The sequence below is a fragment of the Silene latifolia genome, chromosome 5, assembly GCF_048544455.1.
Source record: "Silene latifolia isolate original U9 population chromosome 5, ASM4854445v1, whole genome shotgun sequence".
Classification (NCBI taxonomy): Eukaryota; Viridiplantae; Streptophyta; class Magnoliopsida; order Caryophyllales; family Caryophyllaceae; genus Silene; species Silene latifolia.
In genome coordinates, this window is record NC_133530.1 from 17,864,577 (window position 1) to 17,881,290 (window position 16,714).

General features: G+C 39.5%; 1 protein-coding gene across 1 annotated transcript; it reads left to right on the forward strand.

The window, feature by feature from the left end:
• Positions 1-4,815: 4,815 nt before the first annotated feature.
• On the forward strand, positions 4,816-15,848 carry LOC141655953 (peptidyl-prolyl cis-trans isomerase FKBP16-1, chloroplastic). Its single transcript, XM_074462935.1, has 8 exons — positions 4,816-4,961; positions 6,574-6,759; positions 7,003-7,037; positions 7,770-7,863; positions 8,248-8,308; positions 9,070-9,115; positions 14,736-14,806; positions 15,594-15,848. Exons 1-8 carry the CDS (start codon positions 4,885-4,887, stop codon positions 15,669-15,671), a joined length of 648 nt encoding a protein of 215 aa, XP_074319036.1. The 5' UTR covers positions 4,816-4,884; the 3' UTR covers positions 15,672-15,848.
• Positions 15,849-16,714: the final 866 nt, after the last annotated feature.

The window sequence follows — 16,714 nt, forward strand, 5'->3', positions numbered from 1 at the left end:
AAAGAATGTTGCTGAAGTTAGAAGTTTCTTAGGTTTAGCTGGATATTACAGACGGTTCGTGAAAGATTTCTCCAAGATAGCTAGACCTATGACAGCGTTGATGAGGAAAGAGAACAGGTTTCGTTGGGATGAGAGTTGTGAGACGGCGTTCCAAACCTTAAAGGAGCGTTTGACCACGGCTCTGTCTTAGCATTACTGAAGGGAGCGAGAACTTTGAGGTTTATACAGATGCCTCGAAGAATGGGCTGGGATGTGTGTTGATGCAGAATGGTAAAGTGATTGCCTATGCTTCTAGGCAATTGAAGCCTTATGAGGAGAATTACCCTACCCATGATCTGGAGTTGGGTGCGGTGGTGTTTGCTCTCAAGATTTGGAGACATTACCTTTATGGAGCAATCTTTAAGGTATTTTCTGATCACAAGAGTCTCAAGTACATCTTCACGCAGAAGGAGTTGAACATGAGACAGAGGAGGTGGATGGAGTTGATTGGCGATTATGACATGGAAATCATCTACCATGAAGGGAAGGCCAATGTTGTTGCTGATGCTTTGAGTAGGAAGAGTGTACATTCCCTGTGTACAGCTCTATCTTTGATGAGGCTGAGAGATGAGGTAGCGAGTTTTGGGATACATATGATGCAGAAAGGAGATGCCATGGGTGATATGATAGTACATCTTGAGTTTTATGATGATATTCGAGGTAAACAGGCGTTGGACCCTAAGATAGTGGAGTGGAGAGTCTGGAGTAGAGAAAGGGACGGTGTCGGTTTTTATTCATACGAGATGGTAGTTTGAGGTTTGATGGTAGGTGGTGTGTTCCTAATGATGAGGAGTTGAAAAAGACTATCATGACAGAGGCGCGTTGCACACCATATTGATTCATCCGGTGGAGACAAGCTATACAAGGATTTGAAAAAACGTTTTGGTGGCCTGGGATGAAGAAAGAGACAAGTGAGTTTGTGTCCGTTGTTTGACATGCCGAGAGTGAAAGGGGCGGCGACGACCACAAGGTAAGATTCGGTCTTTAGAGGTACTGAGTGGAAGTGGGAATCCATTTCCATGGATTTCATTGTGGGTTTGCCAAAGAGTCAACAAGGTAACAACATGATTTGGGTAATAGTGGATCGCTTGACCAAGTCAGCTCACTTTGTTCCAATGAAAGATACATGGACTAAGGCACAATTGGCTATGACCTATCGAAAGAACGTGCTTAAGTTACATGGAGTCCCTAATTAAGGACATAGTGTCTGACAGAGATGCGAAGTTTATATCGAGGTTTTGGAAAGAGTTGCAGGAATCGTTGGGAACAACTTTGAAGATGAGTACAGCATTCCATCCCGCGACAGGACAGGCGGATCGAGAGAACAATCAAGGCTCTTGAGGATATGTTGCGAGCTTGTGTGATGGATTTTGGTGGTAGCTGGGAACAGAGGTTGGACTTGATAGAGTTTTCTTACAACAACAGCTATCACACCAGTATTGGTATGGCACCGTTTGAGGCTTTGTATGGGAGGAGATGTAGGAGTCCAATCTGTTGGGACGATAGTCTTGCCGAGGCAAATGGTTTTAGGACCAGAGATGGTGCATGAGATGGTAGAAGCATTAAGATGATCGGGGAACGGATGAGAGCGACTCGGGGAAGCAAAAAGAGTTATGCGAGATCTACATCGCAAGGATATAGAGTTTCGAGTTGGGGATAAGGTTCTTCCGAAAGTGTCTCCTATGCGTGGGGTTATGAGATTTGGGAAAAAGGGCAAGCTGAGTCAGAAGTTCATCGGTCCTTATGAGATCTTAGAGCGAGTTGGAGAGGTTGCTTATCGTCTGGCTTTACCTGCTGCTTTGGAGAGAGTGCATAATGTGTTTCATGTATCGCAGCTGCGGAAGTATGTGAGTGACCCGTCACATGTGTTAGAGGCAGAGAGCTTAGAGCTAGATGAGTCCTTATCATATCTTGAGGTTCCTAAACAGATCCTAGACCGAAAGGTTAGAAAGACTAGGAGTGGGGAGACAGTCCTACTCAAGATACTTTGGTCTAACCACGAGACTGAGGAAGCCACATGGGAGGCAGAGGATATCATGAAAGAGTGTTACCCTTTCCTTTTTTATCAGGTATGTCTGGTTACGGGGACGTAACCTTGTTTCTTTTAGGGGGGTAGGAGACGATCGCGAGCAGTTTTTAAGAGTTTTATACCCCGTTTATATGTTGTGTCGGTATGTTTGTCGGGATGAGTTGGGGTAGTATCATGTTTATGTTGAATTTTGTTTGATTGTTGAGTCGGGAATGTTGTGGGAGTACCTTTGTTTAGTAGTGGTTTGAACTTCGGGGACGAAGTTCCTTTTAAGGAGGGAAGACTGTAATACTCCGTATTTATAAGTCTTGGGGTACTCTATCGAGTAAGGGTAAGTGGCGAAATAAAATAGTTTCTGACCTGTTCGGTACTCGATCGAGTAGCTGGGGCACTCGATCGAGTAGGGGGGGACTCGATCGAGTATCCTTGGGTACTCGATCGAGTAGCCGGTTTATCGGGGAATTTTCTCGGGTTTTGTTAATTATGCGATTAAGGTATTTAAGCTCCGTCGTCTTTATTCTAAATCACTTTTACAAAACCTAAATTCCTGTTTAAGAGAGAAAGCAAACTAGTTCATCTTCCTAATCGCATTCTTAGCAATTCCCGGAGTTCAAACGGCCAGTTCTTGTCTGTATTCATACCGTTGAGTTCCTTGCGTCGAGGGTAAGATCTATGTACCCTTTTTATGGTATTTCTTTCTATTTGGTTAAACCCTAATTTAGAGATTGGGGGTTTTATGTGTAGTGTGTGATTGGTAGTCTCTATGTGTTGTATGATAGGAGGAGGGTTCATAGAAGAGGCTTTTTGACTCAGCTGTAGAGACCGTCTGATTGTGTGCATACCAGGTAGGATTTCCTACTCAGTATTAATCCCATAATGGGATGATTGGTTGATGTATTGTGTTTGGTTGTTTGATATATAATTGTATTGTGTTTGCGTTGTGATCGTTGTTGATGGTTCGCGAGGCGTGGCCTCGGCTGAGTGGGGTCACTTGCGGGAGTGGCTTCACGCCCTAGTTTCGCCTTCTGTGGAACCCGCCACAGAAAGGATGTGCACATTAATGGACAGGGTTATCGCTCACTGTTATGTGGAGCGGGGATTTGGTGGGTGCGGGTTGCGGTCCCCAGCGGCTGGGTCGGGTCCAGTGGACGATCGGTGATTGAGACGGTTGGTTTGGCATGATTGTGTGTGTGTGATTAAGCATCGTATCGCTTATCTTATTGCTTTTATATGTTGGATTGTGTGATTAATGCGGCCGGTGTTGTTTTGTAAACTGCGGTGATACATTCGGGGATGGTGAGCGAGATATTGAGCGGTATTGAGATGAAAAATCGGGATAGGCGGGATGCCACGACATGATGATAGGAGTCTTCCGCTGTAGCTTTTAGTTTATTTACATTTCAGTTAGAACAGTCATTTGAGAACATGTATCGTACTTTCAGTTTGGTTTTGAGGATTGTAACTATTCGTTAATCATTTATACTTCCTCCATTTTTCTATGTTTGCCCCATTTCATTAAAATATACCTCACATTTCATTATTTTATGGGGCAAACATAGGAAATTGGAGGGAGTAATAAACGTTGTTTCTTTATTATTGTTTGATTATCATACCTCGGGCAACCGAGATGGTAATGTCTTCATACCTGAGTGGTCCTGGTAAGGCACTTGGAGTATGGGGGTGTTACAGGGGTGGCTGGCACAAGGGGAGTTTGAAAATAAAAGGGGCGAACAAGCTGCAAATTAGCATCAAGAATGGTTCAACAACGTGTTCAAAATTGTTGCTAATTTTCGTCATCAGTTACGCGCCGATATCTGTCAGATTAGTCTTTGATCCCGGTGGGTTGGGTCTTCAAGAATTGAGGACAATTCCTTCTCAAGAGGGAGGGGATGATACAAGTGTCGTGAAGAACATGGTTGCAGGGGGCAAGGCTCGAACTCGGGACTAAGTAAAATAACTACCCGTCTTCGAAGCAGCATGTTAGTTAATTATTTAGTAGTTTAGTCAAATAAAACTAATCCTAAGATTAGATTAATTAGCTGTTAGATTAATCTTAGTTATTAAAGTTTATTATTTTAATTGTTGATTAGGTTGGTTAGGAGTCCTAAGTAGGACGTTTTTTTAGCAGTAGGAGTTTTATACGTCAATTAGGAGTCAGTTTTAATTAGCTATAAATATCATCTGCCTGTATCTCAATTAGGTATTCAAGTGATAAATAAAAAGGCAGTTTGCACGTTTACAATTGTAAGCACAGGTTTGACGTGTTTTCGTTCCGCCATTGTTATAGTTTGACGCGTTTTCAAGCTTTAACACGGGTTATAGTCAATAGGTCTTGACTATAATTCACCATTGTTCGGATTATAGGTCTAATCTGAGCAAATACCCCCTTTTGTGTTCGTTATTTTCTGTTAGATTGTCACGCTTATCACGTGACAAGTTTCAAGTTTGTTAAAATTCGTTAAGCTTCCGCTACTCGTATCATTAACACTTGAAGTCTACGACGTTACCAAATACTTTGATTCTTCATTTTAAACTAAAAATTTAAAACTTTGTAGAAACTAATCGCATCCAAATACTATAACCACCTACAAGATTGGGCTAAACATAATTTGAATCAAACTCATATTGATTTCTTAGCCCATTGACAAGGATAAATTGATTTCTCAAAATGACCCCGCTTATTTTGCAAACCAAGCCGGAGTCGGTTTCAATAAATGGGGCTGCTCTCTCTCGTAAACCGCTCTACAGTCTACCCTGGTCCCCGACTCTCGAGTCTCTTATCCATTTGCCAATCCTGTAAGCCATACTAGCTAACAATGGCAGCTACTGCAATGGCCTCCTACCTCCAACTTCCAATTACTCGTACTAAAGCACGCCATTCTTTTCAACCAAGGTATTATCATCTATGTCCACCTCTTTCATTCCGTAGTGTTTCGCAGAATTTGCATGTTAGTTGTTGTCTAATCTGTCTTGATTTTTCTATTTTTGCTTAATTGGGATCTTCCTCTTTGTTTTCATTTCTGAGTTTTCATTGATGGCATCTTTAGTTAGTCGACACGAGTGCGCGTTCCAGTGTCGGACAAAAAACCCTTGTCCAAGGGTGGAGGGTCGGACACGCGTATGCGAGGGAATTTGAAGAGTCGGCGTAACATAGGTTAGAGAGATGTTATTAACAATTGATGGTTTTTGGTAGCAGGGGTTGATTTGAATGGAATTATGTGAGGTTTATGATGTACACCCTCCGTCTCATTCATTTGTTTACCTTTGATTAAAATACATCACACTACGAATAAAAAAGGTAAACAAATGATTGGGACGGAGAGAGTATCTTCTTACCATGTTCAAAGATCTTAAAACTCTTCTGATAATAGAGACACTATATGATGTCAGTTGCTGTTGTGATAAGACCATCTCAATCAAAAGTTTAAATCAATGGCCGAGGCATAAATGATGATTTAAGGGTTAATATATACATCAACGAATATACATTAATGTATGTGTACTAAAAGGCTTGTGTGAGATACGGAGTATAAGATTAGTTGGATCTTTTGGAATATTTGAGATATTTGTACCAGTTCTTACTCATGGAGTCATGGGTAATATTTCGGGCTAAGCTATTTGCTAGTCTGTTTTGCAACTTGTTATAAAGGAAGAGATGGATCACAAATTACAAGCTGATTTCATCACTTTGAAAACTAGTGTGTAACATTTCAAAGTGAGGGTGTAATGTTTGGGGGTGATTTTAGTAAAAAATCACCATGTCCCGTTGAGCCTATGTTAGGATGGATTACCATGCAGTTACTTGTAGAGAGGAGGAGAAATATGTGAGGGAAAGAGAGCACTAAGTAGTAGGGACGGAGTTTGAAAAGGTCACTCTATAAGTAATTGTATTTCAATTTCAGCCTTGGTAGAAGTTCCATTGCTCAAGTACACACATTCGATTTGACACCATTACATTCCATACCATGTGCCTAACACTGTAGCAATTACTCCATTACATTACCTGATAATCTACCTAATATCTCCTTTCAATTTCACTCGCTCCGATAGCGGTCTCTTTTCTTCGAATCATTTTTGCCTCTTGTTGAAATTGTTTGAAGTCGCTCACATAAAACAATGTAGTTGAGTTCTAAGGAAATAACTCGAGATGAAATAAGTTGAGGAAAAGCCAAAAATAAGCTCAAGTTTCTAAATGGAGATTGACACATGAAGTATGGTCGTTGAGGCGAAACAACTTCTGTCAACTATGTCTTGCATTTAAAATTTAGCGGTTTCTATTATTGATTCTTATGGTTGCTCTCCCCTAGTTTTAGAAGTTGACGCACTTGATGCAAAGAATTCTTCACATGGATCAATTTGAGTTGAGAGCCTTTGTTAGGTGTCATTTGTCTTTTTTCTTGGTTTAATGGAATGATTATTGTATGATCCTTGAAATGCTGGATTCATGGCAAAATGTGTTACTTTGGTACTTTTTGCAAGCCTTACCGTTTTCTCTTCAATGTTAGATGCAACAGTGGTACAAGAAAGATCAGCATTGCTGGGATTTACTCTGCTTCCAGCTTTGATTCTTGTACTTTTGGAATCCATTCAAGGCGACTCTTACTTTTCATTGGATCGATACCCTTTTGGTCCAACACGAATCCTGCTTTTGGGGCGCTAATGCCTCAGATAGAGGAGCCTGAAATTATTCGGTAAAATGATTTTTGTTTATTTTGACTATAAATAAAAGGACTGTCGAAGCACATGCTGAGGATATATAGTTTTTGCGTAAAGCTTCCAGCATGAAAACTGAACCCAAATTCTGAAGTCCTCAGCTTGTCGTACTATAAGACACAAAGACTGTTATCCATTGACTCGCTGCTGTTTTTCTCTGTCATTTTGGCACTCTATAACCTGTCTGTTGTTTATGGACATTTGAATTTTGAAGCACTCAGAACCAGGAAGCTTGACGGTGGAGTAAGAGTTCAAGGTATATTTATTAGAGGGTCACCTGCATGATACAATTATTAAAACTTGATCATTATGTTATGGCTGTCATGTAACAGATTTCTTGGTTGCCATTGGCCTATTACATTATTTCTCGATAGGTAGCTCCCTGTGAAAAAACACCAATGTTATATTGTTTTGGCTAAGTGTAAGAACCAAAAAGTTGCTATCATTTTGTAAACACATTCGCTTCGGTCGTGATTCTTTACATTACATTTGATACTGGAATTTTGGAATCATTAATGCAAGTGCGATCTATACTGCATTTTAGGCAAGGATGTGCATTACCTCTTTCTGACTGGGTGATTTACATTAAATATACGAGGCTTAGGAGAAGGAAAGAAATTTAGTTAAGCCACCGATGTTATTTCACCACTTCACGAGGTGCGGGACGAAGAAAGATGACTTAGTGTAGGAACACATACTTGGCTCCTAGGACTTGCTTATGATATGCCATACGCACCATAACTTCCGAAGCCTGACCATAACTTCCAACTTGCACGTCTAACATCAAATGATCTAAATACTTAAGTTTAACTCTTGGATACTTGGATCGTATTATTGCACTTTCTGTAGCCTTTCAAGCATGAGTAGGACTTCTGTTGTTGGGAAGTCATCCTTGGCTCTAAAACCATAATAACTAACGTTATGAGTTTCTATTGGCTCAATCACGTATTAAAATAAAGACATTATGAGTGCAAGGGTTCTATTTCAGATATTGTCGACGGAGATGGTTCAGCCGCTAATGATGGAGATGTAGTGGAGTTCAATTATGTATGTCGGCGTGCAAATGGGTATTTTGTGTACAGGTATGGACTACAAAGTCTGCTATTTGTTGCCCTCTCACCTTATGATTTTTCTAATGTAGTATTGTGATGTTCTTTCTTAGTGTTTTGAAAAATTTGAAAGAGGAAAAATGGGTTGTTATATGTACGAACTCATAACCTCGCACAGAAAACTTATTAAAGCTTGAGAGACTGTTTTCTACCAATAACATATGTCAACCAACATATCCTTGTGATATAGCGTTTGCAAGTGCTATATGTTTGTGTGTTTTGTTCCAATTCCCTTTAGTTTATGGTCTATTGGGCCGAGGGGAAGTTTAACTTCTTATGTTGTCTTTAAGATCTCTTTTGTTATATTGCCTACTGCCTTCTTTCTGCAGACTGATCTCGTATTTCCTTATGATTCAGCACAGTGGATCAATTTTCTGGAGAAGCCATGCCCATAATACTTCCATTAGATGAAAACCAGGTAAATACCTGATTGTGTTTTAGAAAGCTCTTGTATTTCGGCTTAATTTTGATGGTCTAACGCCACGAACTTTAAAAAGCTACTCGTATAGCTCTCCGATTGAGTGAAAATTTTCATTTTTTGGATGATGATCTAGCATATACCATTTTGAATTGATTCTCTAAAGGCCTAGTATAATTTGTCTCAGAAAGTTTCTTCCTTCTTGCTTCCTCGATGTAACAGCAGTTGCCCATTTTGATAAATGAGTTTCACTGAGCAATATTTCTTAATATCTGAAGTACTATCATCATACAGACGTTATACACTTTGTTACAATTAGTCTCATTAGTTTATACCAAGCACAGAATGGTATGCACTTGCTACTGTACTTGATAGTGGTGTTCCGGTATGTTTAATTTTTTGTTTGGAACTTGGTGACTCCCTTAAGTGTTGTACATCAGGTGATTTATGGAGGTGCATATTTTAAAGTGTAAAGGTACACAATTGTACCGTAAAGGTTAATAAAAAATCACTGAGGGTACTACTAATCAGACACCGTAAGATACATTCAAGTGTATGGACTTCCTGATGTAGCTCGTAACCTTTCCCTAATGAGCGGTGCCTAAATGAAATTATTAAATCTTCCGGCATGATGTGATAACTGCTGACATTCAAGAAGATAGAATAGTACAATTTGTGATTTTTTACTCCCTTTCTCTTGCTGGATGGCAATTACAACAGCTGAAATGTATATATGACCAAAATGACATGTCATTCGACAGATGATCAAGGGTCTGAAGGAAGTGTTAATTGGCATGAAAATCGGAGGTAAATTCAAAGTTTTGCTTTTATTGGGCCAAATATCTTATCTTATGTGTTTGTTTCTGTGAAGCTATGATCTCCATTGACATGAGGTAGAAAACAGATTAGTTTGTTATAGAGTGAAAAAGTTAGTTGTAGTGAGAGAAACAAGAGTAAATAAAATGAGGATCTTATTATTACCAAATGTACAATGAGTGTATTTATAGTACACCTTTTATTGACCTCAATATGATAATTTAACTAAGTTCTACATTCCCCCCTCAAGCTGGACTTCCTTTATAGGAGTGAAGTCCAAGCTTGTGTACAAAAAAGGAGTGCTGTTGAATGCCTAGCCCCTTGGTCATGATGTCTGCAATCTGCAAACCTGTACGCACCAAGAAGCCTTCTTGCAGCTTGTCTCGAACATAATGACAATCCACATTCAAGTGTTTTGTTCTTTCATGAAAGACAGGGTTCTGAGCTATGTGTGATGCGGCTTGATTATCACAATAGAGGGGAATAGGTAAGGGTACCTGAACATGTAGATCTTTGAGCAGGGCTTCCAACCAAACCATCTCACTGGCAGTATATGACATACTCCTGTACTCGGCCTCTGCAGTACTTTTGCTCACTGTTTTTTGTTTTTTCGTTTTCCAAGAAATTAAAGATGAACCAAGGTAGATGCAATATCCACTTAGGGATTTGCTGGTGAAGGCACATTTGCCCCAATCTGCATCACTATAAGCCTTCAGTTGTAATTCAGATGAAGAGGGGTAATGTAAGCCCACATTGATTGTCCCTTTAAGATATCTGACTATGTGAACTGCTGCCTGCATATGAGGAACTCTAGGCTGAACCAAGAATTGGCTTAGATGCTGTACTGAATAGGATATGTCTGGTCTAGTGAGGTTTAAGTACAGCAACTTCCCAATCAGTCTTCTATACCTCTCTGGTTCCTGTATCAGTTCACCTTGTTCCACGGATAATGTTGTACCTTTGGCCATGGGAACTGCAGCTTCAGTACAATTTTCCATGTTCAAATCCTTAAGAATGTCAACAATGTATTTCCTTTGATTCAAAAGGATGCCTGAATCATTTCTGGCCACTTCGAGGCCAAGAAAGTATCTCATGTGGCCAAGATCTTTAATGGTAAAGGTAGCATCCAAGCCCTTTTTGACTGACTGGATGCCCAACTCATCATCACCAGTGAGCAATACATCATCCACGTACACCAAAGCAATGATGAGTGAGTTATTAGGTGATGTTTTAATGAACAAAGAATAATCTTGCCTGGATTGGGTAAACCCAATACCCAACAAATGCTTTGTAAGCTCCTTGTTCCACTGTCTAGAGGCTTGCTTGAGCCCATATAAAGACCTCTTGAGTTTACACACTTCTTTATCTTTGGCTTTGCTATAACCCAAAGGTGGTGTCATGTAAACTTCTTCTTCCAAAAATCCATGCAAGAATGCATTATTGATGTCAAGTTGATGTAAAATCCACCCCTTTGCTGCTGCCAAGGCCATCAAAGTCCTGACTGTAGCAAACTTAGCTACTGGGGAAAAAGTGTGTTTGTAGTCTTTGTCTTTAACCTGGTTGTAGCCTTTAGCCACTAACCTGGCCTTGAATCTTTCAATTGTGCCATCTGGGTTGTGTTTTATTTTGTACACCCATTTGGACCCTATGGCCTTCTTACCAGCTGGTAAAGGCATCAAATCCCATGTATCATTGGATTCCAATGCTTGTAACTCTTTATCCATTGCTGCAACCCACCTGTCATCTTTGACTGCCTGGTCAAAAGAGACAGGTTCATGAACATTAAGAACATTAGCCAGAGTGGCTGTATAGGCAGGATCAAACTCAACCAGATGTTGGATAACAGCTGTATTGACAAATGTGGAAGTGGATGCAGCAATGTTGGATGCTACTGCAGTTTGAAAGGGGAGCTTCATTGCACATTGAAACCCCTGCAGATTCTTGGAAATTTGCTTTGGCCTGGTGGACCTCCTTGGTCCAGGCACAACAGTCTCTGCTTGACCTGAAATGTCAGGTACCTTGTCCTGAGTACCAGATTCTGGATTTGAAGATGTAAGGGATGGTGTAGGGATAGTATGGGAAGAAGTATTAGTTGTATTTATGTGAATATTAGTTGTAGAAGCTGGTATATTCGAAGTGTTAGTGGGATGCAAAGGTGTGATTGCATCAGGTAAGATGGAATCAACAATTGCTATGTCTTGTAGATGCAGGTGAAAGTCAACAGTAGTATGAGAAGGTGACTGAAGTTTATAAGGAAAAATATCCTCTTTGAAAACCACATCCCTATTGACAGAAATAGTATGAGTGGAGAGGTCATAGACCTTGTAGCCCTTCTGACCATATGAATAACCCAAAAAAATGCATTTCCTGCCTCTGTTTGCAAATTTATCAGTGTTTGGCTTGGATGGTGTAGCATAGCAGAGACAGCCAAACACCTTGATCTTGGTAGGGGACCTTTTCTTTGAATAAAATCTCATATGGACTCTTCCATGTCAAGGTCTTGACTGGCATTCTGTTAATCAAATGGGTGGCAGCAAGAATACACTCTCCCCAAAACTTCAATGGTAAACCAGCATGTAGTTTTAATGCCCTAGCAGTGTCAAGGAGGTGCCTATGCTTCCTCTCAACTCTGCCATTTTGTTGAGGTCTCCCTACTAGACTCCTCTGATGAACTATACCCTTATCTTTGAATAGTTTATGACAAACTTTTTGAAGGAATTCAGTTCCATTGTCACTCCTAACAACCTTAACTGCCATACCAAATTGGGTGTCTACATAAGCTAAGAAATCCTTGACCAAACCATGAACTTGGGTCTTGTCATGGAATAAAAATGTCCAAGTACTCCTTGAATGGTCATCAACAATGGTTAAGAAATATTTTGCACCATTTAAGGCACATACCCTGTATGGGCCCCAAATATCCATATGTACCAACTCAAAACAAATAGGAGCATGAGAAATACTCCTAGTAAAAGGAAACTTGTGATGTTTGGATAAAATGCAAGTTTCACAAAAGAATCCATTAACATCTGAATGAGGAAGATTCAGTACATGTTTCATTTTCTCAATAGAAGTATGGCCTAGCCTAGCATGTAAAACATGTAAATCTTTCATCTTATGCCTAGGATCTCTAGAACAATTAGCCATATTGCTAGATACATCATGAAAAGGAAAATGAGCATCTAGACTAGAACTAGCTTTATTAACAGCTTTATAAGACTTCAACCAGTAGAGATCTCCACACTTTTTAGCCACTCCAAGGATTACCTTACTTGTAAGGTCCTGGAAAACACACTCAGTAGTGTTAAAACTGACCACAAGATTACTTTTGCCAATTAATTTGCCAACAGACAAAAGATTTTGTTTAAAATCTGGGACAATGAGCACATTATCCAAAATAATATTTGGTGCTACACAAGCTTTACCTATTCTGTGCACCACTTTAATAGAACCATCAGGCAGACTGACAATAATAGGTTTTAGCAGGATTTTAATATCATGAAGCACATCAGTTTTAGATGTCATATGATCAGAGGCGCCAGTGTCTACAATCCAGTCAGCAGATGGCAAGCATTTAGAAACTGAACATACATGAGAATGTGGAATTATACCTGCAAAATTGATATGAGAAACAGCTGATGGTGATTGTGTTTCAGAAAAAGCTTGAACAACCTGCTTGACCACAGTCTGAACAAGACCATTCATCATGTGACTGTCAAATGCCAAAGGTGCAGATTGCTGAGCAGCATATTTATCCATAACAGGAGGAAATTCAGGCTTGTAATCAGCAGTCTCATCTTCATCATCACTGTCAAGTGTCTGAGCATTGTTAGCATTTCTTCTGTAAACATTCTCCCCATTCTGAAAAGTGACCTTGCCCTTGCCTTTCCAGTTCTTTCCTTTTCCCTTATTCTTGTAGATATAGCAATGTTCCAACTTGTGACCTTTTTTACGACAGCATTCACAAGGTTTCAGTTTTGGACAACTGCTAATGAGATGAGAAGGATCCTTGCAATAGTTGCAAGACTGAGGAGCAGAGGCAGACTCTGGTGGATTTAGTTTTGCTTTCTTCTACTCAGGCTGCTGTGTAGATGTAGAATAAGCAGTGGCTTCAGCCAAAACTTCAACTGCATCAGTAATTTGTTTCTGCCGTTCTATCTTTTGGAGCAAAGATAAGGCTTTGTTTATGGAAGGCAGCGGTTCCATAGACAAGATGTTAGTGTTGACCATCTCATAGCTGTTATTAAGTCCCATAATGAACTGAATGAGCTTGGCATTAGACTCCCTGTCTAACATTCTCTTAAGAAGATGACAGGTACACTGATCTAGTGCACCACAGCTACACAAAGGTACAGGATCCAAAGAAGCCAGGCTATCCCAAATAGTCTTCAGTTTGCTATAATACTCAATCAAGGAAGAATTATCCTGAGAAATGTTTCCTAAATCCTTCTTGAGCTGGTAAACTTCTAAACCATTTGCCTGACCATACCTTTCATTGATTTCTAACCATAACTCTCTAGCATTGTGAATATAATCCAGAGATTCACGAATTTCAGGTTCAATGGAGTAAAGAATCCACTTAGCAACAAACAAATCACAACGAACATACTGATTATATGATCGATCAGTTTTAGCCGGAGTTTTCAAGACTCCGTCCACAAATCCATCCTTATTCTTAGTTATGAGTGCAAGATAAACGTCACGCTTCCATTTAGTGAAGTTCTTGCCATTAAACAAGTAAGGAAGAAGCTTGAGAGTAGGTTGATCAGTTGGAGAAAGGTAAAGCGGATCATCATAAATCGCATAACTAGGAGGTGATGTAACACTAGAATCAGCAGTAATTTCAGGCATGATTAATTGAAGAAGAATCAAACGAAGAATTCACAAGAATTGATGAAAGAATTCAACGAAACTGATCAAAGAATTTCACCGAAAAAATTCCAGGTCAAACAATTTGGGGAAAAACAAGTCGAAGAACGAAATTCGATGAAGAAAGATAAGCTCACGCAATGAAGATCCACGATGCGGAAGAAAAATGATGAAGAAAGGATCACCAGATGATCATAACCCGTCGTCTGATACCATGATCTCCATTGACATGAGGTAGAAAACAGAGTAGTTTGTTATAGAGTGAGAAAGTTAGTTGTAGTGAGAGAAACAAGAGTAAATAAAATGAGGATCTTATTATTACCAAATGTACAATGAGTGTATTTATAGTACACCTTTTATTGACCTCAATATGATAATTTAACTAAGTTCTACAGTTTCCTTGCCAAGCTCAAACACGGACTCTGAGTGGTTCTTAATCTTAAACCGACAACTCCATATGAGGGTCTTTTATTCATTATTCTGGTTTTTAATTTGTATGGACTTAATTGTAGAGTAAGCTGCTTGCTGTTTCGTCCTCTTAAACTGTGAATTATTCAATGACCAGAAGCGTTCTGTCGGGTATTTTACTACCATAAGCTTCACACTCCTTCGACTTTTTTTTGTTGAATCTAATTTAGCCACCTTGGAGCGCTTCATCTTTTTTCATTGCTCATCTCTCTGTCTTTCTTTTGGCATTTCTTGTTCTCTACTCATTTGAAGGTAATGAATGAGTTATTTCCAGGAAAAAGGAGAGCCTTGATTCCACCAGCTATGGGATACGTAAATGAAAATTTGAAACCGATCCCTGAAGAGGTTTGTTCTTCCTTTTGAATGTTGCGTTCGCATTTCGCATCAGTTTTAATATTGTGATAAGAGAATGATGTTGTTCTTCCCAAAGCCCTCACTTTGTTCTGAACTCTTCTCACCTCCTGGGCGAGACAAGCTACCTTTACCTAGGAGCCTCTTTTCTTTCTGTCTAGCTCCCTGAAAACAACGTTCGAATTGCATAGTTGCATGTGTTAAGCATATAGCTAACGTTCCTTCTAAGCGAGGATCAAACTCTTCTTTTGACTATGATTGGGCCCTGCAGTTGTAGAACCTCGTCAACCGAGCGTACTACTTTCCAACCTTCTGTGGACCTTTCTACTCTTATGATTTATGCTTTTAGTTTAGTGATTGATATCAAAGAGAGTCTCAGTCTAGTCACTCAACTAATATATTCGTAGAGTGCTAGGGCCTAGGAGTATAGTAGTAGCGTGTGGTAGTTAAGACTTCGCTCCTTCGCCCTTAAAACTATGGAATCCCACTTGGAATGCAATGCATTCTTTTATAACTTGTACTAAGCAAATCTTTTTTATGGATGCCACTTCCCCACGGGGCGGTAGTTTCTACTTGCTTACTTTGAACACATAAGGGCATAATCGTAATCAAGATAAGATGCCATCCTTCCCAATATGAGCGTCAGACTTGCTTCCTTATCTACGATCACCCTTCTGTGGTAAAGCTATTTCTCGATAATTCTGATGTAAAATGTTTTTCATTCACCTAGTCATGAAATTGTCAACTAATTATCGATTACTCCATATGATTTTGTTTGCAGTTTGGCCCTCGACGTAGCCTTTTGTCTCATGCGAACGAGCCTTTGGTCTTTGAAGTGCAGCTGTTGAAAATACTGTGAATCTATTTTTTTTTTTTGGCAACCACTATGAATGATGCCATAAGCAGGGAATCTTTGTTTTAATTGAGTAAACGTTGTTTATGATGCCTTTTTCTGCTTTGAATTTGGTTTGTATAGCCTGTCAACTTGATTTCTTGATGCCAAGATTATATTCAGAAAGTTCGGTTTTGGTGTTTCTATCAGATGATTTTCTAATTCTATGAAACTAGTGTCAGTGATGGGGCGAGGCCGTGAGGGGGCTAATGGGGGGTTGCCGTGTACCTGAACTCCGGAGAAAAAAATGTTGGTCTCGAGTTCGATAAAACTTGTCCTGTTGGGGCCTATCTAACTCAAACGTTTACTTATTTTTCCCCGGAGGCCCATACCTTGTCAATTTGTCATACCACAACTCCATGTATGATACCATGATGAATAGGGCCTGTAAATATAATTGAGTTGGCCAATTCTCTAGTCACAGGTTTTATTTCGCCTAATACCACTTCGAAATTACTAAAGGCGGTAAATAGTAACATGCTCTATCTTGTATTATTGTAGCATTAACAAAAAATGTAGTGGCATTATCATTTCCCTAATAGTTAGGGAAATGATAATTCTCTAGTCACAGGTTTTATGAAGTCTTCTTAAGTGGAGAAATTTTAAGTAGCTAATATCTTAGCTTATGTAAAATCACAAAAATATGCATTTTCGTTAAAAATGATGAAAACGTAATCACGGATTAATGATGGGTTAGACTCTTAGAGTAAACTTCACCATCCATTTGACCATTTATCATCGATTTCACTCATCGCATGCTTTCCATCCGCTTAGTTCACATTATCACCCCTCCACAGTAATCATAGGATTGACCATTTAGCGCGTGCTGATGAAGCTATCATTCTTAAATCATGCGTTTTTTTGATATAACTTCAGCTTACTGTAGCTTAATTTAATTTTATTCATTTATTTAATTTAGTTTAATTATGATTCAGTCAATTCTGATTCAATCAATCCAGCTCACACAATTTAGTACAATTCAAACTGTTCAAAAGAAACGGGTTAAGGGC